This window comes from Stegostoma tigrinum, chromosome 14 (genome assembly GCF_030684315.1).
Source record: "Stegostoma tigrinum isolate sSteTig4 chromosome 14, sSteTig4.hap1, whole genome shotgun sequence".
Lineage (NCBI taxonomy): Eukaryota > Metazoa > Chordata > Chondrichthyes > Orectolobiformes > Stegostomatidae > Stegostoma > Stegostoma tigrinum.
Window position 1 is genome coordinate 5,393,145 of NC_081367.1, and position 25,546 is coordinate 5,418,690.

The following is a 25,546-nucleotide window of genomic DNA, read 5'->3' on the forward strand; positions in this document are numbered from 1 at the left end:
GAATTAGAATTTGACATCTGACACGTCTTAGCAGCAAAAAGAGGCTTTCTTCTTAAAAATGACTGTGTAAAGTTCACAGAAATGGATGCGGATTGATTCATTTAAAGCTGTCTTATTAACTTAAAGCTGTTGACTGCTAGCTGGGCAACTGAAGCAACGGTTAAAGTTTATTGATTAGATATTTTAAACATGATTTTTATTTCCATTTGAAAGTTTATTGCACTAGATGTAGATGCTGAGCTAAAATGAGGATCACTACACCAGTGTTGCCTCTGCTGTATTTCAGGTATTAGTAACAATCAACTACAGAAGAAATCCCACAAAACTGTATATTTGAGTTATCAGATCAACACATTTGGTGTGTGAAATTCAATCATCTCTAGATACTTCCACTAAACAATGAAAGATATCTACTACTTCATTCAACATTGCTCAAGTTTAAAATGACTATTCAGGTACATCCAAAAATGGAGAAAATCTGTAAATTTCTATTTTCCACATGACAGTAGTTAATTTTGCAAATTCTGCTATTGTTCTGTTGAAATGTTGCTGGCAAATTATACTAATGGAAGACAATGATTTACAAGCTCTTAGGAATTGCTAAATAATTTTAAAAAATCACTTATTTAACTCATTATTCAATGTCAATGGAATTGTTTGATTCTTCTCAGAATCAAGTCTCTTTTTAATTAGTCTAGAAGGTGACAAAGTCTCAACTCTGACTCTCAGCAAGAAATCAACAGATTTCCAACTCAAAGTGTTAGCCAATTTTTTCCCAAATTCTTCAAACTGTTAGTTGGACTATATTTACATTATTAGTAGAGTGAAGCTTCCTGAATTCTACCCTTCAGTCTGAATTCACAGTTGAAACTTTCATGCAATATTGGCCCATGTATAATGTAATGCAACCTTAAAGGAACTGACCAATTCATTTTCTTTAAATTGTTAACAATGGCTAGAATAAACCAACCCAAACATGGCTGCAACAAGAGGTTATTTCACTGAGGGCGAAAAGAAATAAACTCAGATGATGTCAAATGAATGATGGCCCAACATTACTATTTGGACAGCAGCTCACTTATTTTCAGGTGCAAGTTGACCTACAAGGCTGACTGTTTCCCAATACAACAGCAAGAAATCTGTTCCTCGTCTCCCCTGCCAGTTGTCCATCAATCACAAGTTCAGGTTTCAATTCCTGCTTTTAAGTACCTTAAGGGTTCGGGTTTGCTCCTTGAAATCCTCATCCTCATCAGACTCCGCATCTGGAAGGTGGTATATCCTAATACTGTGTTCCTCTATCTCATCGAGGATCTTAAAAAAAACAGATGAAATTAACAAAGGAGGCTTAGCTCAGAAATTAAGCCTCAAGCTAGTTAAAGAACTGCAATTCAACTGAGACTTTTAAGTTTGGGAATCAGAGCTGTCTTCATATCATAAAGCTCATAGGCAATGGCAACTGAATACAGAAAGTGGCTTTAGGACTTTTTTCATGAGACAATTCAGTTTCTTCCTATCAATGTCCTTGCTTATTAGCAACATCTACAAAAAGATACATACTAGCATACTTATGTAATGCTACAAACAAAGCTCTCCAGTTCAGTCTATCTGATTTCTCTCTACAAACAACTTATTCTTAAAATGGCTTCAGATATGGGATCAAATCATTAAGCCAGCTTCATGGCAGAATGACGGAATAACAGAGTCAAGTACGCATTCAATTCTTCCACATTTTACTCAGTTTGCTTTCATACAATTAATGGAGAAAGACAACTGGTATCAAGCTTTTCTTAGGGGAGCTACAGAGGTGATTTGCTTAGACTTAGGTTTTGAAGTTTCAGCTCTAAACATTAAGGCTGAGGAAACAAGGATTTTTCCAATAGCATAGACCTTGTGAAACAAATGGCCCATTTCCATGTTGTTGATTCCCTCTCCACCCGCAATATCTATCTATTTATCCTGTGCAGCACTAGTTCATTTTGCATTCTATTAAATTTCAGGCTCAGTCAATAAGAACCAGCTGAAATTTCCTATGAAATACCATCTTATTAGTTTGAATGTAAATACTCCACCAACTACAAAGGATCAATTACAATTCTATTCCAGTACAAGAGCTCACTGAAGAGTCTAATAACCATAGAATTTTTAAAAATTCATTTACAGGAGGAGGGTTTTGCTGCCCAGAAGGCAGTAAAGAGTCAACCACATTTGTGGGGGTCTGGAATCACATGTAGACCAGGGAAGAATAGCAGTTTCCTTCCCTAAAGGGCAATGGTAAACAAGATGGGTTTTGCCTGACAACTGAGAATTAGACTCTTAATTCCAGATTTTTAAAATTCAATTCAAATTCCACAGTTTGCTATGGTGGTATTTGAACCCGGATCTGCAGAACATGACTTGGGACTCTGGATTAACAGTCTAGCTATAACGCCACTAGGTCATCAGCTCTCCTCAAATAATATGTAACATATGACATATTGTCAACACTTTGACAGTGGATATTGTTCCAGACTAGGAATAGATACATTCTTGTTCTGTGCCCTCCTTTATTTTGTGGTTAGGCAATGATGGGCCATACTGGTCTATTTTACTGGCCTTTGAATGCATGTAATACTATGCTCATAGCACTGGAAGTCCACAGGAGTTAAGTGTCTGGTAACAGAGTAGCCAGTCAACTAGAAAACTACAGTTTCTGGAAGGGAGTTCCATCCCTAATAGCACTGTGGGTCAACCCTCAGCAAATGGTCTACAGCGGTTCAAGACGACAGCTCGCCACTCCCTTCTCAAGGGCAACTGACGACAGGCAAGAAATGCTGGCCCAGCCAAAACACCTACATTCCACAAATGAAATTCAAAAGTACACAATTCAGCATTCCAACTTGGTCCCACAGAATTCAAAATGTTATTGACCCTGTTACACAGTCAGTTCCCAGAACTCATTCACTAGAAAATTCACTTCGTTTATTTCAAACACAACCCAGCAATAAATGCACAGTTAACTTGAGAAAATATTTGCAGTTAAATAAATGGGAACACTGCTACAAGACATATCGGAAAACAGTGGGCGTAATTATGGCTCAAAAGAGATCTGTGGAAGCAAAACAAATGCATCCGATATTAAAAGATTAGTCGTAACTAATTTTCATCCAAGAGGATGCCGTCAATACAGCAATAAGGACAGAAATGACATGGAGTAGATAAAAGAATGTTTCTCAGTGTGGATTCTGGGATGTATCCATATCTGGCAAGGGAGGCATGAGCGGAAACTGTGGAGTAACTGGTCATAATCTTCAAATCCTCCTTTGGATGTGTAGCTAAAGGACTGGAAAGCTCTGTTTAAAAAAAAAAGAGGGAAGGGGATAAACCAGCCATTGCAGGTCAACACCTCGTGACAAAATCTGCAATTTCATAACCCAAACCAGACAACATTTTTCAAGTGCATTTAAGCAGTGACTTGCTAAAGCTAATTCATATTGGACCAAACTCAGTGCAATTTTATGCAGCGGTAATAAGGCCAATGCAGTTGATTATACATAGATAGGCAACCATGCACAGTGTTCAACAAAACATCACCTCAAAATGTGTCAGTGAAATTTATGGGTAGTAACATCAAGACAAAATTAGCTAAGGGGCAGGAAGTAGTGGATACTACTGACACAGTGGGCCAAACTGACTCCTCCCATGATGTACAGTCCTATCAGAGCAACTTCAAATTTTGAAGCAAACCATTTTCATGTCTGATTAAATCAACCAAGTGTCAGAAAGAAAGGTGTGTGTAAATAATCATGACCCCTAACGCTACTGTCCCTTTTATTCCATGGACATCAACTTTGTTAGCAAGCCTATCATGTAGTACCTTATCAATGCCTTCTAGAAGCCTATACACACACAATCATGTTACTGTCATAAAACCCTCAATGTGATAAAATAGTTCGCTAAATGCAAGTTATCCACAACAAATCTATTCCACCTCACCATAATTAATCCACCATTGTCCAAATGACTTAATTTTGTACTGCACTATTCTTTCACAAAGCTTATCCAGCAGCAAGGTTAAAAGGACTGGCCTGTAGCTTATCCCTCCAATTTTTTTGAAGGGTAGAACATGTGCATTCTTCAGCCCTCTGTACCCACTTTGCACCCATGAAACACTGGAAGGTGACAGTCTGTATCTCTGCAGCTTCCATCCTTACTTCCCTTAGCATGCGCATATGTAATTCCCCCTGGCCCTGGTGATTTATAACTTTGGGTATGGTCAGTATTTTTTCCTGAATATGGAATTGGACTTCATATACAAACCCATAGAGAACAAAACCAGAAATGTCACAACTCAGCATAACAGACCAAACAGTATAAATTACAAGTGAAGTACAACAACATCGCTTCATGGCAGCCTCACTGTGTTATCTAGCACAGTGACGGAACGTCGGAACGGACACAAGCCAGCTCAGCGAGCAAGTCAACAACCTATGGCCAATTTTTTTTTCCCATTTCTTCTAGCAATGCTTAGCCTGTCTTCCTCTTTCACTCTGGCTTCTTCCTTGTACTAAGTTACTACACATCTGTAGGGTCTAGCCCGAAACGTCAGCTTTTGTGCTACTGAGATGATGCTTGGCCTGCCGTGTTCATCCAGCCTCACATTTTATCTTGGAATTCTCCAGCATCTGCAGTTCCCATTATCTCTCTCTCTCTCTCCCACACATCTGTAACATCTGTCTCTCACATAAAATTCTGTTTTTTTGAAACCAAAAATCAGCCTCCCACCTCTTCTTACTGTCCGTCCAGTTTCGGAAGATCTATGGACAATATCTGGATTCCTTTTACATGAACCATTGGCTCTCTTCCCATATTTTCTCTTTGACTTTCTTTTTTCTTCAACTTCCTGCCAAATCGTCTAGATTCAAACTGGTTCCTACTTGCATTAGCCATCTGACATTGATCATATGCACGCATTATAATCTCCACAGAAGCCAGTAACATTTAAAATGAAGTTGAACATTATTTAATAGCTGGAATAATGGCGTCTCAAGATTTCACTTTTGTTTAACTCATTCAGGCTTGTGGGCATCAATGGCTAGACCAACGTTTATTTCCCATCCCTAATTGCCATTTAACAAAGTAGCTTAGAGGTCATTTCAGAGGGTCTGGAGTCACATACAAAGATGGCAGACTTTGTTTCCAAAAGGATACTACCCAACCAGATTTTGTTTAAAATGGCAAACAGTGGTTACATTGTCATACTAGATTTTGAATCTAATAACAAGTCCGAAATAAAATTTCACCCTGTACACCAAAATATTTGTCTGGGCTTCTGGATTTCTAGTCCAGTGACATTACCACTTTGATACCATCCACCATATTTTAAAGGCATGTGCTGGAACAAAAAGAAAAAGGTTAAGGCTCAAATCAACTAAACACTAGTTGTAGCCAACTTATACTTTAAACCACAGAATGGAATGTTCACCTGCTTCATACTCTTAGACTAAAATTGGGGAAAAAACTTCAAGGAAGAGCTATATGCTATGCATCATCGTTTTTGTAAGCATTCAATTTTCTCAGAATGAATCCAAAGTGATCCTTGAGCTCCTGAGGGTTTCTGACCCTTTTGCCATCCTAATTTGCAACTGGCACAAGTAAAACTGTCTGTCAAAAGGAGGTTCTTTTCAGAGAGACTCTCTTCAGCTAAAGCTAGGCAACTTATTTAGCCTCATTTTAACTCATCACAAATTTAGTCTTTTCAATCCAAATGAGGGAGGTCACCAATACTCCTACACAGTACACCAGCGGGATTTTTTTTGGCCGTTTGCCCTGACTCCAAACAGTGATATTCTGGGAAAACCCAGAAGTAGATCTTTATAATGGTTTCCTGCACAACAGTGTGGATGGCAATACAAAACATACAGGCCGTGTAACTAGGTAGAAATACTTGGGAACCCAACTCTTCCATCTAGAAACAAGCACAAACTGTTCATAAACCTGATATTTGAAACACTTCTGGAACTTAAGACTTTCTCAGTCTCTAGTGAACACGTTCAGAACGGCAGTAGGGAGCGATGATCTGGGGCCTGGCGTCTGCTGTTATTTGATTGGATGGCGAACTCAACGGTGTACATCTTATACCTTGTGACTTATTCCACAAACACCATCTAACTCAACCTTAAAATATGCAGTGACCTGTCCTGGACTTCCAACGTAAATGCAACAGTCAAGGCGGCACAGCAATGCCTCTTCTTCCTCAGGCAGCTCAAGAAATGTGACATGTCCATAAGATCCCTCACCAACTTCTACAGATGCACCACTGAAAGCATACTTTGGGGGTGCATAACAGCCTGATATGGAAACTACTCTGCTCAGGACCATAAGAAACTACAGACGGTGGTGTGCCCAGCCCAGGCCATCACAGAAGCCAATCTTTCACCCCATGGGCTGTATTTACATGGCCTGTAGCCCCAGAAAGGCAGCTAACATCTTCAAAAACCCATTGGACCCTGGTAATGATCTCCTACTACCTCTTCAGTCAGACAGAAGATACAGAAGCCCGAATACACACATACGCAGGTTCAAAAACAGCTTCTTTCTGGCCGTTATCAGACTGTTGAGTGGACTCTAGCCTCAAATAATATAACCTGTCTGCCTTAATGTCTTTTTGATCTGTACATCCTTTGCTTGCTGTCATCTGCCTGTACTGCTCATAAACAAAGCTTTTCACTACTTTGGTACACGCGATAATAAATCAATGACCCCCGTCTTGACTGCTTTCCAAAAGAATTCCACAGATTAACAAACATCAAATTTGTTCCAATTGCCATACTAAATGAAAGGCCCTGTATTTTTAACCAGATTCCTTAGCTCTACATTCTCTTTGGGAGACACATCCTTGCAGTATCCATACTATCAAGTCCAGTTTGGGTTTTATGTTCCAATATGGCCTTTCATTCTAAATTCCAATGATTTTAGGCCCATTGTGTCAAATCTTTCCTCAAGTTTTTATGCCTGGAAGCATTTAAATGAATCTTCCCCAAACGGCTTCTAATGCGATTACATCAGTTTCCAAAAAAGGAGACCAAAAATGCACACAGTTCTCCAGTTGGTCTCAAACTTACAGAAAAAACATTCTTACTTTTACATCTATGTCTTGCATTAGATGACAACATTCCAGTTACCTTCCTATTCATTTGCTCTACCTGCGTACTAATTTTAGTGACTCATGTACCAGAATGTCCACATTGCCGAGTTGTCGAGTTCTGCAGTCTCTCTCCATTTAAATAGTATTCCAGGTGCAAAATTTCACAAGTGATACCACCTGGGGAAGTAGGTGGGCTCCATTTAAACAATAAATTTGACCTTATGGTTTTAGTCATCTTTATGCCTCTCACTATGTAACTGCTCCAAATCCTGACTGAATTAGAAACTGATTGTGTGGGAACTTAGACAGAGAACCATGACAAGTCCAATGTGCTGCATTTGGCTGAATAAACCTTCAGCACATTATTTCAAGAGATTGTTCTCTGTGGTGTCATGTTCTTCAGTTGTAAATGAATATTCGATAGAAGTGTTCTTGTGAAATTTTGCACCTGGAATAGTATTTAAATAGAAAGAGATTGCAGAGCGTGAGAAACAAGCAGCTAACTTCTAAACAGCTCATGAATGGAAGTTCAAGGACAACACACATTACCAACAGACCAGGGTATGGAAAGATGTCACTCCTGAGACTGAGGCATCATCACCGTACATCAATTTCACACTAATAATAGAGCTCAAATTTCTTCACATGAAATTTGAGAAACCCTGTAAATTTCCAAACACTTGTTAATGTACCTACCCTTCTTTTGAGTCTCTCTCTTTCTTTCAGTGTAAGGGTGTCTGCCTTTGCAATGACAGGAACAACATTCACTTTATTGTGTATAGCTTTCATGAACTCCACATCCAGGGGCTTCAGTCTAAAAAAAAGTACAATTTGATAATACACCATACAGACCTGAGAGCAAAGTGAGAGCTAATAGAATAATAGGCACAGTGGCAACTTGGAGATAAAATTGGCTGATTAGCATGAAATGGCAGTGGAAGATAACTGTCTTCAGACTAAAGCAATGCTTGTAGGGATCACTGTCAGGGCCCCCTACTTTTGATATTAATGACATATACTTTGGTGTGCAGGAGACAATTTCAAAATCTGCAAAGAAAATTTAGAAATATTATGAACTGTGAGTATAGGTGATCTTCAAAAAATAGACATGGATGGACATCTTGGTAAACAGATGGACAAACGTGACAGATGAAATTTAATACAAAGTGATTCATTTTGATAGGAAGAATAGTGAAGGGGAATAGAAGTATACAATTCTGAGATGAGTACACAAGAGGAAGAAGCTGGGGAATCCAAATCTAAAGCTGGAAGCACAATCATTGAAGGTGCCAGAGCTGTTTGAGAGCGCCATAAAAGCATGTGGGTCTTGCTTTAATAAACAGGAACAGAGTAATCAAAAGCAAGGAAGTTATGGTGAATCCTTCAAAAAACTCTAGCTTAGCCCCAACTGGCATAGCCATCAGTTATTGACATCAGATTTTAGCAAAGATGTGCAAGTATTAAAGTGTAGAAAAACTTCCTGGAGCAATTTTCGTAAATAAGAAATTTCAGTTGTGCAGAAAGATTGGGGAAGTTGACACCTTTCTCCTTAGATACAGGAAGGCTGAAAAGGGATATGTTGAATAGAGGTATTCAAAAATCATGAGGGGTCTTGAACAGATTAGATGGGGATGAACTGTTCCCACTGGTCAGATTAGGAACCAGAGGTTATTCAATTAAGGTGATTGACAAAAGCAGCAATAGCAACATAAAAAGGTTTTACTTTTATATAACCAGAGCAAATACTTGAAGGTCTCAAACGCAATCGGCGATTGTGTGGTAGAAGCACTTTTAACCATAGCTTTCAAAGTGGAATTAGATAAATATAGTCCGAAGAGCAAGAAAAATTATATGATTGGAGGAAAAAAGGACCTTAACTAGATGAACTGTTCTTGCAGAGAAGGGGCAGAGTCACAGTGGGCCAAATGGTCCCCCTTCTGTATTGTGTCCTGTGATTCTATAAACAGATAATGAGAAGTGTTTGCTGACACACAAATTTAAGCACTGCTGAGGCTCCGAATCTGGAGCTTTCCTTCAATATGCTTGGTCCATGGAAAGGGAGAGAATGTATAACAAAACGATATTGATAATATTTTAAAAATTTTATGGGCAGACACCAGATTCTCTCATTCTCATTTCAGGAGGCACATTGACCAGGTTATCACTCATGCCAAAAAAGTTTGCAGTTGCATTCACCAAACTTTTCATTCCTGGCAAGAGATTAAATGTACAATTGCACAATACTTTAAAAGTTCAATTGATTGTTTGAGCCATGTCAATAATCTGAATCAAAATGAACATTACAATGACTGAGGCATTCCGCTTCTATACTGCAGTGTTTCCTGTGACAATCAGTATCAAATTATTTTATTACACTGAACCAGGAATCAAACTTACCCATGACCAAAAGGAGATATGAAATAAAAGCAACAGTGGACCCGGTTGTCAATAATATGCCGTCTGTTCAATCCACTTTCATCATGAAGGTACCGCTCAAACTGGTCATCAATATATGAAATAATTGTCTTAAAACTGTAAAATATCAAAACAACGATCAACAAACTGGACGGGGACAAGCAAACCTTCTATTAAAAAAAAACTTAAACTTGGAATCTAAGTGATTTACAAGATATCTACGAGGTGGATATTGCAGCAATTCTTCCAAAGTTACTCAGTATGTCAAATCATATTATGCTCAACATTTAATCCAGAAATCCCAGTAATGCAGATATGGCAGCCCATGACAGTGCCAATGTCAACAACACTACTGATGTATGTACTACAGCTGTCAGCCGTTGAAAATAAAACAGGTGTGCATCATTGCGTGAGCACAGCAGCAACGCCTCTCATATGCAGATTTACAAATCATTAGAAATGGCAGAAACTGTTCTTAGATACATAGACTTTTGTGACACTTGCAGGACCATCCAGATAACAGATCACTAGAAGCCAAAACTTAAACAATTGCTTGTTGAAACTTGGATCACAAAAGCCATTCCAATTGCAATTTACAACAAGCTAGTATACCAGTCCTGGCTGTTGATAGCATCCCCGTATCCTGGTGTGTCGACCACAGTCAGGCGCAGCTTCACACCACGTTCCTCAATCTCAACAGTCGAAGCTTCAATCTGGACTGTTCTTTCAATTTTCTCTGCAATAAAGACAAATGCTTATGAGCCACGGTGCAGCCAAACTGATGTTTCATTAATAGTGTTTGGACTTTTCCACATATAACGAGCATTGGAATCAAGAGTAGACCACTGGCCCTTTAATCTTCCTCTGATCATCGCCAATCAATATGTTCCAAAGTCCACATTCTAATTCTACACCGATAATCCTTTGCTCCCCGAACAATAATCTTGGCCTTAGATATTCAATGACCCACCTCCACTACCTTCTGACACTGTGCTCCAAAGTCTCTCAAACTGCAAGAAAAGTTTCCCCTCATCTTTGTCCTAGAAATTTTAAAGAAGTGTCCCCTAATCATGGACTCACCCACAAGTGGAAACATCCTATGCCCATTGTGTTAATACATTAGATGACAACAGCCTGGAGGAATGCCCGAGACCTATTGGAATGAGGGAAAAGGTGATGGATAGACCAAGGGCTTGAATTAGTTACACAAATATGGGGAAATAGAAATCAGTAAATGAGTTTATGATTGTAGCTAATTGAAGCTATGCAAGTTTAGTCTGGAATTTTGTTTAAATCGTTATCTTTTGGAGTAGAACATTGGCAGAGAATGGCTCATTGGTAACGCTACAAAAGGAAGAACTGTAACTAAATAGAAACGAGGACTAAACACTTTTAATTATGAGGTGACGAGAATTTGGGATTTACAATAACTAAATCAACCCCAGAAGAAATGTTCAGGGTATAGTTGATTCATGTGGGGCTCTTGTGATGCAGTGCTGGTATCCTTAACTCTGAGCCAGGAGCCCAGGTTCAAGTTCCACCTGCTCCACAGAGGTGTATGAACAGTTATTGACATCAGGGAGTAAAAAAAAATCAGAAGACAACGTTGGAAGCATTAAAACTGCACAGGCAACTTAATCACCTATCTTCTACAAGATTAAAACTTTCAGCAAAGGATACAGAAATAAAGGAAGAGAAAGAGACTAGTGATAGATATGAGATTTGAAAGAAATACTGACAGACAGTAATCACAACAAACAGCATGTCTGCCCCACAGAAAGAGGTATTGATATCGAGCAACGGAGTTAAGGGCATGGGATAAAGAATCAAATATTTTGTCTTCACAGATTTGGCAACCCTATTGATCAGTTAACAATAATACATATGAGAGATAAGAAAATAAATTTTGGACAAGATGATGCAGCAGTGAGTAGGGACCGGGGTGGGGGTGGGAGAGCGCGAGTGAGAACGCAAGCGAGATAGATTACTGGTGAACTTACAGAGGCCTAAATGTGAGCATTACAATTCGACTTATGTTAGCAGAAAGACATTTTACAAATGGAGTATGTGAATAGAACCATGCAGTGACAGACAAAATGGTTCAAAACGCTGGGAGATCAGCCAAACTTAAAAATTATCTGCACCAATGTGGGCTGTACATGCTAAAATTTTTTTTGCAGGTAGTGGAAGGGTATAGTCCATATCAGTTAGTTTGCTGAGAACCTTCAAATCATATGAGTAATATTGATCAGTTTCCAGGTTGGAAAGGTGCTACAATTAAATGAAAAGACTGCAAGCAGGAGAATGGCTTTCACGAAAGCCAAAGGTTCAAAGAATTTAGTGAGCCTCAAGGAGGAAGGCAAGGCCATCAGAATCAGTTTCAATTTGGGGGCGACAGGAGCATGGGGCTAGTCAAGAGCAAGGGAGAGTTTTAAAGAATGAAGGTACTCAAAAAAAGGTTACTGGCAAAGACAGAAAAATAGTAATTGTAAAGCATGGGAATCAGATTGTTTGGGTACACTCTTCAAGGTTGCTTGGTATGGATTACATAATTTCAAAATCTAGAGGAATTATAGAAAATAGTGAGGCACCAGGTACTTCTCATATCCAAACATTACACAGATACAAATGTCAAACTGACAATTTACTAAAATTACTGGAGAAACTCAGCAGTTTGAAGCACGTGTGGACGTACAGGGTTAATATCGTGAGTCCAATACGACGACTTCAGAACTGAAAGAAGGTTTAGAAAATAGCAGCTTTTATACTTTCGACACAGGCAGAGGAGCAATGAGGGAAACCGGTGCTGTAGTAATTCAGTACAGAAGACAAAGGGATTGCTAATTGTGGTGAAAGAAGAGCTGTAAAAAATGGATAGAAATTAAAGCAATGGAAGGGAGAAAATGGATCCTCTCACCAAGAGCCAAGCAAAACGAGAGTGTGGGTGGAGGTGGGTTGGAGGAGAAAGGATAGACAGTTGAACTACGTTACTTTAGTGAAAAGTTAGCATTAGTCCCAGATCAGAAGTCTTGAGGATAAAAGATTGAAGAGGTTTCTGAAAACTGAGAACACTGAACCTCAGGTATACAATTGCTTCTTCCTGGAGCTACCTGCAATTCCAGTCTAAAAGTCAAAATCACAAGTGACGTAAACCTACCAAGGTGTTAGATACAGGAACTCTGATGAGAGTAGTGTACAAATTGTATTTTGGGTACAGAACAAATACTGATTTTCATTTAATTTATGAAACGATTTGGGATTTATGAGATTATACTTAGTGTTTAACAAAATCTTTGAATTTGTACAAGTAGATGGTTTAGTTCATTATATTTTGTCTTTGTTTCCTTTAATAAATTTCTTACTGTTGAAGCAAAATGTACAACAATGCTCATTTTTCAGCGATAGACCATTTAGTTAAAAATGAAACAAAAACAAATCAAAGCATGGCTTGATAGGACAAGGTTCATTCTGAGATCTTACTTGCCCAGAGTAACATTTTTATTCTGGAGGTCAAAGTAGAAAAACAGGAGTGGAGAAACCTCAGTGTAATCTTGAGCAGCAGGTCCAGGAACAAACAGGCCCTCAAAAGAGGCCACAAACCATTGAAAGAAATCATACTGATAGGAGAGACCTAGAGCAGCAGATAGAAGCAAAACTGAAGTATGTACTTCAACAAGAACAAGAAACAGTGCAAACTAGGATTCTTACCAGGACCAGAAGCCCAAGCGATCAGGAGATCGGAGATAAAATTCATTTCACAGAAAGAGGCTCTTTGGCTCATGGTATCTGTTCCGGTTAAACATCTGTCTATTCTAATCCCATTTTCCAACATTTAGCCCTCTACATTACAAGTGCTCATCTAAATACTACCTAAAATGTCTGAGGGTTCTTGCCTCTACCACCCTTTTAGGTGGAATTCCAGGGATTTGCAACTCTCTAGGTTCTCAAATCCCCTCAAAACCCCCTGCTCCTTCCCTTAAAACTGAGTCTCCCAGTTAATGACTCCCCTAAGGGGAAAGTTTATTTTTCTAAATAAAATCTCTAACCTGCCTACACACTTCAGAACTTTGTACACCTCAATCAGGGGTTCCTTCAGCCTTCGCCACTGTAAGGAAAAGCAACCCCAGCTTATCTAATGCCTTTCACAGCTGAATTGCTCCAGCCTAAGTAACATCCTGGTGAATCTCCTCTGCACCCGTTCTAGTTAAATTACATCCTTCCTGTAGTGTGGCAGCCAGAACTGCACACACTAGTCCAGCTCTGGCCTGACTAGTATTAGGCACAAGTCTGTCATAACCTCATTACAGAGATAGTAGGAACTGCCGATGCTGGAGAATCTGAGATAACACGGTGTGAAGCTGGATGTACACAGCAGGCCAAGCAGCAGAGGAGTAGGAAGGCTGACGGTCCAGGTTGAGACCCTTTTTCTGAGGAAGGGTCTCGACCCGAAACGTCAACTCTCCTGCTCCTCTGATGCTGCTTGGCCCACTGTTCATCCAGCTTCACACCGTGTTGTCTCGGTCATAGCCTCCTTGCTTTTATATTCAATGGCTGGACTAAAAGGCAAATATTTCATTTGCTTTCATAAGTGCCTTGTTTATTACTGTCCTCTTGCCTTTAAGGATCTGTTGAAATTCACACCCAGTAGTTTTTAAATCCTCTATTTCCTGTGGAGTGAGGGAAGTGAATTTGAAAACATTGTTATAAATGGACTCAAACCCCATTCATCCCAATTTTTTTTTTGCTCTGTGTGTTAATGATCCTTAATAATATATTGATTAGTTGCTCAGCAGATGCATTAGGGAACTCTTAACTGCAACAAATTTGAAAAACTAATTGCCAAACTAGTTCAGAATAAAGGAAGATTGTAAGAGCACAAGAGGAGCAGCTACTTTGAGTGCAAGGTGAAAAAAAATTCTGATTTGTACTAATCTCTAGTTTTGTTAATAGCACAAAAGTAAGGTTATTGTAATTCAAGTTACAGTAAGTAAGTAAGTAAGTAATTTAGTACAAGTTAAAGTCATGACCAAGTGGAAAGTCCACTTTGTGGCATGTGGGGAGCAGTGGACAATTCCTAGATGAGCCCACATGCATTTGGGGGGGGGGGGGGGGGGGGGGGGGAAGACGACAAACAGGCAGATACTGCAGAAGACCCCAGAGGAATCCCACTCACTAACTTGTTTCTCATTTTGTACATCAGTGAGCTGATGGATCCTTGAATGAGCATAGCAAGAGCAAAAGCTGTGGCATCACGGTGGTCCAGCTGTATAGGAAGGGGAAGAGAAGAAGGAGAACGACAGTACTGACAAGGAATTCTTTAGTTTTGGGAATAGACAGGCACGCGATTCCAAGACAATTGTTGTTTCGCTGGTGCTGTGGTCAGTGATATCACAGGACAGTGAACAGGCAGAGATCATAGTCCATATTGGTATTAATGAGGGGAAAGAGTGATATGGTCTTGCAACTAGAATTTAGGGAGCTAGGTAGAAAATTACTACTTCAGGAGGTCCTGTTTGCCAATCTTCGGATTATTTCCAGTGCCACATACAAATGAGTACAGAAATGGGAAGACATGACTGATGACTGTGTGGCTGGGAAGATGGAGCACAAAGGACAGCTTTTGATTCCTTAAGTGACTCTGGGGAAAAACAGCACCTACACAAACTGGACACCTGTACAGAACCAGGACTGAACTCTTTGTGAGGTGTCTCGCTAGTGCTGGAGGAACAAAATATAGAATGGTTCCAGGGCAGATATAAGGATAGATTGGAGGTGTTGAAAGTCTGAAACTTGGATACAGGCTAGGCTAGGATATGGAGGCTCATGACCTGCGCCTGCGTGACTAGTTGCAGCTAGGAGCAACTGCTTGATGTATGCTCTTGATAACTTAGACAGCAACAAAATGGCTTCTCGATACAAGTTAGCATAACAAAACGGCTTCTAGGCTGCGAAGTGTGCGATCACGCCTTGTACCCTGCTTTAAGAAAAGTATAAAAATGCCTTTGTATTAACCTGTTGTGTGCAGCTCTTCCGAGGAATACAGAAACGCTCAACTTGTGTGTTTCTGGATGCTCTGTACCCAGCCGTACAAAGGAATAAACAGTAAAGCCTTAAACAGCTAGACGGATTGAGAGAACTTATTGATCGATCATGGAAATGAAAGACGCTGCCGGGGGTCAAGATTTTTGGTTGGGTTTGATTTCCTCAGAGAGGAGACAGCTAAGAGGAGATATGATAGTTTGCAAAACCATGGTCAGAGTGGATGGGGAGAAACTGTTGCCACTTCTAAACTGATCAATAACCATAAAGTAGAGTTTTAAAGAAGTTAAGAGGTGAGGAAATGTGTTTTCACATAGCAAGTAGATAGACTATGGAGTGAACTGACCGGAAATTCACTTGGGTGCTCAAGATTGCGTTTGATGATTTAAACAAAAACAGGGTTACGGGGGGAAAAAAATGACATCAAGTTAAACTGCTCAGAAAGCCAGTGGGCCAAATGGCCTCCTCCTGCACTCGAATATTTGTGATCTGTGTAGCACACAAATCTACCCAACTACTACTAACATGACAGCTCATGAGGAAAACTCCTCTTCCCCTCTCCTCAGAAACTAATATCAAATTAGATTCTCCCATGTGTAACCAACATTTCTCTCAGCTCAAACACTGTTTGAATAATGTGTATGTGTGTTTAACGATACAGCTAATATAAAGGTACATCAACGGCACCCTACCTGCAGCTCCAGGTATAACTCTCTCAGGATAGAGGTCAGTCAGAAAGAGGCTGTTTATTAACGTCGATTTGCCCAAGCCAGACTCACCTACATATAAAACAAGCAAGTTAAAATAGATGATAATCTGATAATCAGACTCTCGGAAAACTGAACTATATCCATCAGTGCATACAGCTGCTGCTTAAAATTTACAACTTTTACACAGATTGATGAGAAAAATCAAGCAACTGAAAATCTACAAGTTGAAATTCTGCAGGCCAATATAATAACTGTTGTCTCGTTTTCAAACTCCAAGCAGTCCACATAAAATTCCCAAGTGACAGCTGCAAGATTCTACATCAAATCTACAGAAGGCAGATTGATGGCCCTCAAGTTTATATCGAAATCATAACTGCTCATATAAACTTATTACCCAAATGAAGCCTGTTTATAAAGTCCTCAATGCATTCTAAAGAACTCTGGAGGAACTAGATTGTCGGTAAATGGGAATCACGTCTTTTTGGAAAATGATCATAATCATAGTTACAACGCTGCCTTGTGGTTTCTTCTGGTGTTTAGTGATAACGTCAATGACTTTTGGTTTAGATACAGAGTGTAGCCCCCTGCTAAATTCTTCTTAAATTATATCACTATCTTGGAACTTCACATTTGTTTGAAATTTAGCCCTCAGTGATCAAAAGGTAAACATTAAGAGAAAAATATGAACAGTCCAGTCCGAAAGTTAAGTGGCAAATTAAATTTAATACATCTGATCAGTATTGTTGGGGTGAATGGGTGGGTGCTTTATGCATTTGTGTTTCTTCATTATTCCTCTGAAAGGCAGTGCACGGTTCTCCAAAGGGCTGACAGTTAGGTGTCAATACTTGAAACCAGGTATAAACTTCTCAAAGCCTTAGGATTTGCAATTGTTGGTAGAATGTATTTTTTCTAATCATCACACAGACATGTTTTGTTTAGTACATGTCACCTCAGTGCACATCCACAATGTGAAAATCAAGGAAAACCTAGGAAGATTAGGCACATTTAGCCCCAAGAGCCTGGTCTGCCATTTAATACAATTATGGCTAATTTCATGTCAGTCTCAACTCTACTTTCCTGCCCACTTTCTATAACCCTTTAACCCGTTATTTGTCAAAATCTCCTCAAATTTATTCAAGGTCCCAGCATCTGCCACATGGAGGTAGTGAATGCACAGATTCATGATCGTTTGAGAGAATTAATTATGTTTTAAATCTGCCATCCATTATCCTAAAACTATAATGTCTTGTTCTAGATTGCCCAGGAGAGAAAACTTCGTCTATACATCCACTTCATTATTGGCCTTTAGCATCTTATGCACCTGAATTAGATCTTTCATTCTTGTAAACCGCAGAGTTACTTCGCTACCTAAATTTCCATCCTCCCATCAGAAGCACACCCAGAGTGCCGGTATTCAACCCAGTCATGCCAATGCACTTCACAAATGCAGACCACTGTAAACCAAGGCACTTTATACTGTCGTCATCGCTTCGAATTGTATATTCCCCCCCCCCACCCAAATTAATGGCCTATGCCAGCTACAGCCGGGTTCCATGCGCAGAGTTCATCTCATGGCTGTGGATTTGAGAACAGAAAGGCTGGGTGAAAAATTCAGTCCAAGACAGACTAGCTAAGATCAGTAAAATTCAAAACTGATTTTTCTCCTCTCTTAGCTCTAGCAACTTAAATAAAGTGGCCTCTGAAATGTGACACCATAAAAAATGCCTCCTTCACTGCCGCATTGAAGATTGGCTAGGATGTCAGAGATAGAAGTTAAAACATTAGTGTTTATTTCAAGGCTACACGTGAACAAAGGCCCAGAGAAAGTACAAAAAAGATGAAAGATTTGTAGCCAAGGCTGAAATTGTGACCCAAGCTACACAACATTCTACACATCACCAACACATGCATATCTTCACTGTAATCAATACCACACAAACCGAGTTTTAAAAGCTGCATAGAGAATGTACCACTAGGCAAAAATGCATAAAACTGAGTGTGTAGTACTCATAATTTAGATTATGTTTATTAGCCTCAGAACCCCCTGAAAGTACAGAGGATCAGAAGAACCTTGAGTGTACATGCCTACAAATCCTTGATGACGACAGCACAAGTGTATAAGTTGGTTAAGACATATGGAATACTGATATTCAATGCCTCTGCTAATAAAGACAAGGGTAGGAGGTAATTGTGGAGAGAAATCAGAGTTAATATTTTGGGTCCAGGGCCTTTTTCAGAACTGATGGTAGCTAGGGAAAAAAATTGTTTTTTCTAGTGAAGACTTTATTTTTGGGGGGTGGTTTGTGGGAGGGGTGTGTTTAAAACGATAGGTGGAGATAGAGCTCATATACAGACAAGGACAGCTGGACAGAATTGAATGAATAAGGATTAGCTTAGGAGAATGAACAGACTGGTGCCAACATGAGACTTTGTCCCTTGGGAACTCTACAGCCTCCTGGACTCAATAACAACTTCAATAATTTTGGGAGAAGGTGCCTCAAGCCCAATGTCCTTAACCCAATCCCCACACACCAGGCCTTGATATCACAGGGGCTGCTATTAACACAACTCATTATTAGCCACTAATAGTCCCCATTCATAGCTATTCATTCTCCTAGGCTGTTTGTTATCCACTCCTTTGTCTGTCCAACTGTTCTTCTCACTATCTCAACCAATTGTTTATGCCTTAGCCTGTCCCTACACCCTATCTTCTGCAGTAAAAAATACTTTCCTAGTTACCGCCCATTCTGAGGGTCACTGGGACTGAAATGTTAACTCTGATTTCTGTCCACAAATGCTGCAAGACCTGCTGAGCTTTTCTGAGAATTTCTGATTTTGATCCTTCCTTTTATATACAATTCCTGTCATAGAAAGCACATCATTCCACTAGCCCACTAATGACTTGCTTAACTGCATGTTAACTTTTTGTGACTTATACATTATAACACCTACATACCTCTACATCTTCAAATTCTGTACTGTTTTGTTGGCTTTTCTTTGTTTAATCTGCCTGCCAAAATGAACGATTTCATATTTCCCCACATTATATTCGATCGACCACATTTTTGCCCACTCAACTTGTGTGCAGCTGTATGTTCTCTTCACAACATACTTTCCTTCCCATCTTTGGCTCATCTGCAAATGTAACAATCATGCCTACACTCTCCTCACCCAAGTCATTGATATAAATCAGTGCTCCCCAACACACTCAGATTTTGGGAATCCCTGGTATAAACTGTATAAAGCAAAGACCAAATGTGGATTTAACTCATTGCGATCTGCAAATAAAAACTCCATTTCTGCATGCTCTCAGTCAGACAGCCAGCCAATCACCTTAACCTCACTGTTCTGATGGATATTGAGAAAGGAATGACAAGACAAGGTGGAGAACATAAAAATTAAACTAAGCAGCAGAGAGCTAGAGCTAAATGTATTCGTTCAAAAATCTGCTCTGATGATCTCACTCCTGTCCAGAACACACTGACAGATGAGTTGTTTATCAATAGAGCTATTGATCAACTCTATCCCCAAATCAGGGGGCAACAAAAAAAAATTCATGTCCAATAGAACATTCCTTGTATTAAATCCAGAGCAAGGAATTGTCCAATGGTAGAATGAGCCTCAGCACTTCCAAATCTGACAATGAGACACGTTGTCTATGGAACAAGAAAACCCTCAGTTGCCCATCCCAACACTGGAAAAGAACAACTTTTACAGAAATACTGAACCTCAAGAAAAATTAAAAAAAATAGACATACCAACTACCATGAGTGTGAATTCAAACCCCTTCTTCACAGATTTACGATGCACTTGATTAGGGAGATTGGCAAATCCCACATAGCCAGGAGTCTCTGGGTTTGAGAATTGAGCTTGCTGCTGCTGCTGCTGTTGTTGTAACAGCTGTTGTTGTTGCTGCTGTTGCTGTAGCATCTGTAAAACATTAGTTTATACAAAATTAGAAACTGCTGTGGTTCCACATCGAATTAATCTTTTAGCATCCACCTTCACAAAAATGTGGTTCCAAAAATCATTTGCAAATGTCCTGTAAATTCGCAGCAAATCCTCCTTGGTCCAACTGCTGTAAATCATGACTTTAATGAATTTACTGTTCTTGTAATTCTTTGCCTTTTTTTCCCCAAAACCCAAGATTAATGCATTAAATTTAACAAACAACTTGAAACCTAAGCAAATTGAAAGATTTTCATGGCACAGTACGTTCACAAGGGATGCAACACTTGTAGATTGATGAACATTTGAAAACAGTTGGTTTGTATCCTACAGTTGTTCAACTTGGAGAATCCAGAGGGGTTCTACAAATATACGAAGGACAAAAAAAAAGTAACTAGAGAGAGAATAGGGACCCTTATAGATCTGCAAAGCTGCATATGTGTGGAACCTCAGGAGTTGGGAGAAGATACTAAATGAGTATTGTGCATCAGTGAATAACGTGGCAAAGGTTATAGAAGATAGAGAACACGCGCAAATAATTAGCGACATCTTGAAAAATGTCCATATTATTACAGAGGTGGTGGTGCTAGAGAGCTTAAAAGGCATAAAGGTGGACTAAGCCTCGAGGATTGTTCAAGTGTACCCCAGAGCTCAGTGGGAGCTAAGGAAGTGTTTGCTGGGCACCTTGCTGAGATATTTGTATCATCAATAGCCACAGGTGAGGTGCTGGAAGACTGGAATTTGGCTAACGTGGCCACCATTATTTAAGAAAGGTGGTAAGGAAAAGCCAACGAACTACAGACCCCTGAGCCTGCCAACAGTGGTGGGCATGTTGTTAGAAGAAATCCTGAGGGACAGGATTTCCAGGTATTTGGAAAGGCAAGGTCTGATTAGGGATAGTCAACATGGCTTTCTGCGTAGGAACTTGTGTCTCACTAATTTGATTGAGTTTTTTTTGAAGTAGTAACAAAAGGGGATTGAGGAGTGGAGAGCGGTGGATGTTATCTATACAGGCTTCAGCAAGGCACTTGACAAGGTTGCTCATGGTAGACTGGTTAGCAAGGTTAGATCTTATGGAATATGGGAGAACTAGCCATGTGGATACAGAACTAGTTTGAAGGAAGAAGGTGGTAGTGGAGGCATGCTTTTCAGACTAGAGGCCTGTGACCAGCAATGTGCCACAAGGATCAGTGCTGGGTTCACTGCTTTTCATCATTTACATAAATGACTGGATGTGAAACATAGGAGGTGCGGTTAATAAGTTTGCAGATGACACCAAAATTAAAAGGTGCAGTGACAGCAAAGAAGATTACTTCAGAGTACGATGGGATCTCTATCAGATGGGCCAATAGGCTGAGGAGTGGCAGATGGAGTTTAATTTAGATAAATGTGAGGTGCTGCATTTGGGAAGGCAAGTCAGGGCAGGACTTATACACATAATGGTAAGGTCCTGGGGAGTGTTGCTGAACAAAGACCTTCGATTACAAGTCCATAATTCCTTGAAAGTGAAGTCACAGATGCACAGGGTAGTAAAGGCAGCATTTGGTACGTTTGCCTTCATTGGTTGGTGCACTGAACATTGGAGTTGGGAGTTCACTCCTCGGCCCACTGGCCCATCTGATCAAGATCCCGTTGAACTCTGAGGTAACGTTCTTCGCTGTCCACAATACCTCCAAGTGCAGTGTCATTTGCAACTTTCCACTGCCACCTCTGTCTTCTTCCTTCGAGCCAGTTCTTCAAAAAAAAACTCAATCAAGTTAGTGAGACACGAATTTTCCTTGGACTTCCAACCATTTAAGGGTCAATCCTCCTGAAATAGTTACAAGATTGTACGTGAGTCCGTTATCTACTACTGTGCCAAGAAGGGATTCGTTTTCTTTCTCAATGGGACCTTTTCTACTGCTACTCCAACTTTACTGGTGCTGTTTGCTGTTGGAACAATTGGGCCTCTCACGGTCCCTTGTCCCCAACGAGCAAATACTCAGCGATGAATTATCACACACTCCATGAGCAAGGAGTTTTATACTGAGTGGCAGGATCTGGTCACCCTGCGCTCTCCCTTCGTATATGGCTTCCTGGGAACTGTCACTTGGGAGTCTCCTCAGGGATGGTGTCCGCTTAAAATTGAAACTACCTAATGTGTGGACTTGCCGTCCTGCTAAATAGCGTGATGTTGGCAGTGGAAGCAGTAAATTGAGAATTAGCCGAACTTCGGCTCTATGCTCAGCAAAGCCGGTATGCAGTGGACTATCAGCTAGCTCAACAAAGAGGAATCTGAGTGATTATAGGGGATAAATGCATTACCCATGTTGCTGATGAATCCTATAATATTACTCAAGCTATCCAAGCCATACAAGGACTGTTGAATCAGTACAGAGAAGGACCCCAAGCTGGGATAGGATAGTTGGGATGGCTTCTGGGTCGTTCTTGGGGCTTATACCTAATGTATGCGTTGGTTGTCTTCTTGATGGTCATAATTGTTTGCTGCGTGTTCCTGGTATGCCTCAACTCTTGTTGCAGAATTATTACAGACAGACGGGTAGCTCTCATCTCAGCCCTGATATATGTTATCATGGAATGATAAAAAGGAGGGAATGAGATGTTAATGGGTTAACATCCCATGGATTTTTATGCTCCTTCTCTCCTGATACAGGGGTATGTAAACACTGTCTCAACTTGCTGTCCAAATAGGATTGGGTGTGAAACACAGTAGGGGCATGAAACATCTGTAAACACAAAAAGCATTAAGCACTGTAATCTTTATGGCTCTACCCACACTGCTGCCTACCCATTTCTGCTGAAATGGCCAGGTCAGTGAGCTTTAATCAAGCCAGGCAGTTGTCACCACTTGAAATCGCATCCTGTCGTTATCGTACACTTTGTGACGATCAGAGCTGTATCCTGTTCTCAGGTGTAGTAATTGTTCTATGTATCTGCCAATTCCAAGGGTATAAAAGCAGGGACTGTCCGCTGTTCAGGGAGAATCACTCACAATACTCAGCACTCTGTGCCGGGTCGTGTACAGCGATCCTCCTCAGCTTGTACATGCTTAATAATAAAGGGTTGCTTTTTTGTAACCAGGTCAGTGTCTTGCTCTTACATCAAGTCCCTGAAAAACAAACCTGACAACGTTAGCTAACCTCCAATCTTCCAGCACCTCACCTGTGGCTATCGATGATACAAATATCTAAGCAAGAGGTGAGCAATCACTTCCCAGGGATTTTTCCACCTTGATGCATTTTAAGGCATACAGCACCACCTCCTTTTACAAAATGTTACTATTTATTTCCCCACATTCTGTATCGTCCATAGCCTTCTCCACTGTAAACAATGATGCAACATACTCATTTAGCATCTTCCCTATCTCCTGCGGTTCCAAACATAGGTGGCCTTAATGATCTTTAAGGGACCCTATTGTCTCCCGAGTTACCCTCTCGTCCACATATTTGTGTAAAACTGTACAATCAACAAGGGGACAAATGCTCAGGGATTGCTTTTTTTTGGCCCACGTACAAGTCTCTACCATGCAGCTTTGTATTTCTACATTTGAAAATACAACAGCCCACCTAATCAGAGACACAAATCAGCTATACTTTTGCAACTTCAGTTGGAGCTAAGTACCTCTACTTCAATAAGTCTCTTCTTCAGTACTGAAATATTATCCTACATCTACAACTGATGAAAATCATGGATCCTGACAGCAGTACTGTGCATTTAGAGCCTGATATGAATCAGCTTTAGAATGTTACTGCAGGAGTATTTTTGGGTCCTCAGCTGTTTTGCCTTTGGTCTTGCTGCCATAAAAACAGAAGTGGAAATGATCACTTATGAACGGTGTTCAATTCCATTTGGTACTCCTCAAAATGAAGTTCACGCAGCAAGGTCTGGACAACATTCAGGCCTGGGCTAATAAAACAGCAAATGACATCAACAAACAAATACCAGACACTGATCATTTCCATTGAGAAAATTTAATCAGCTCCACTTAACAGGTAATGGTTGAATCCCTCAACATCTTGTTGATAGTAACCAGGAACTTAACTAAACCAACCATGCAAATACCTATGACTGCCAATGCAGGTCAGAAACAGTTATTTTTCATCAAATAAATCAAATTTGCCGAAGTCTGCCAGCCAGAGTTGTGATTCAATAAGCTCCACTATACCCCGCCCCCAGTGTGACTCCAACAACGAGATGCTCGACACCACCCAGAACATAATGGTCTACATAATTAACACAGCCCAAATTAAGCACCCAATTCTTCCGCTGTGTGCTATCAAAAAGATACCAAGACTCCCTACACTGCCCTAAACCCAAAACTTCTACCATCCCAGAGTACTTGTACATTGGAGTCACCATAAAACAACATCACATTGCCTTGGAATTTCCTTCGGTATGGGTGTCAAAATTTAATTAAAATGTGAACTTATTTGAAATGCATTTGAAGAGCAAAGACCTAGTGGGCTTAGCACTGCAGGATGAATTTAAACTCCATAGTTTTTCCTCAACTAGCATGGATAAAGTAGGCTGAATGGGTTCTCCAGTAAAAATTCCAATATTTCTTGACTACTGTGGGTGTATCTCCTCGACATGGGCTGCAGCAGTTCAAAGAAGTGAACTACACTTTTTCAAGAACAGAGAGTGCAAACAGTGGCCTTATCAGCAAGATCTGGGAAAGCATGTTACATGCATGTGAGGGCTAGAGTAGGACAGATATGTGACAACAAGGGAGGTCTAATTCAGGTTATTAAGATTCTGAAGGGGTTTGAAAAGGTACATATAGAGAAAATGTCAACACTTTTAATGGTAGTGGGGAGAAACAGAGAGCAATGACTTTACATTTGTACCAACAATGAAGCATTTAGACCTGAATCCAAAGAAAGTGAAGAGAATATGGATGAGTGATAATGGGAACTGCAGATGCCAGAGAATCCAAGATAATAAAGTGTGGAGCTGGATGAACACAGCAGGCCAAGCAGCATCTCAGGAGCACAAAAGCTGACGTTTCAAGCCTAGACCCTTCATCAGAGAGGGTCTTCGATGAAGGGTCTAGGCCCGAAACGTCAGCTTTTGTGCTCCTGAGATGCTGCTTGGCCTGCAGTGTTCATCCAGCTCCACACTTTGTTATCGAAGAGAATATGGAATTTGTTACATAGTGTATTTCAGACAAATGATAGATGCATACATGGAAATCTAGGAAAGCATTGAGAAAGAAACAAACAGATATGTTGATGGGGTTCAGAAGTGGTGAGGAAAGATGTCCATTAGATTCAAACGCATCAGCAGTAAAACAAAACTGCTTCTCCCAACT

General features: G+C 40.2%; 1 protein-coding gene across 7 annotated transcripts in view; it reads right to left on the reverse strand.

Moving 5' to 3' along the window:
* septin2 (septin 2) overlaps positions 1–25,546 on the reverse strand; it is a 105,490-nt gene that overhangs the window by 13,868 nt on the left and 66,076 nt on the right. For 6 of the 7 annotated variants that reach the window (XM_048541813.2, XM_059650953.1, XM_059650952.1 and 3 more), the window contains 6 exons: positions 20,046–20,217; positions 16,270–16,356; positions 10,151–10,274; positions 9,521–9,655; positions 7,820–7,937; positions 1,210–1,311 (listed from right to left, as the gene is read on the reverse strand). In XM_048541813.2, coding sequence (XP_048397770.2) covers positions 1,210–1,311; positions 7,820–7,937; positions 9,521–9,655; positions 10,151–10,274; positions 16,270–16,356; positions 20,046–20,217 — 738 coding nt within the window. The remainder of the gene's footprint in view (positions 1–1,209; positions 1,312–7,819; positions 7,938–9,520; positions 9,656–10,150; positions 10,275–16,269; positions 16,357–20,045; positions 20,218–25,546) is intronic. The other variant, XM_059650954.1, reaches the window with a different exon arrangement.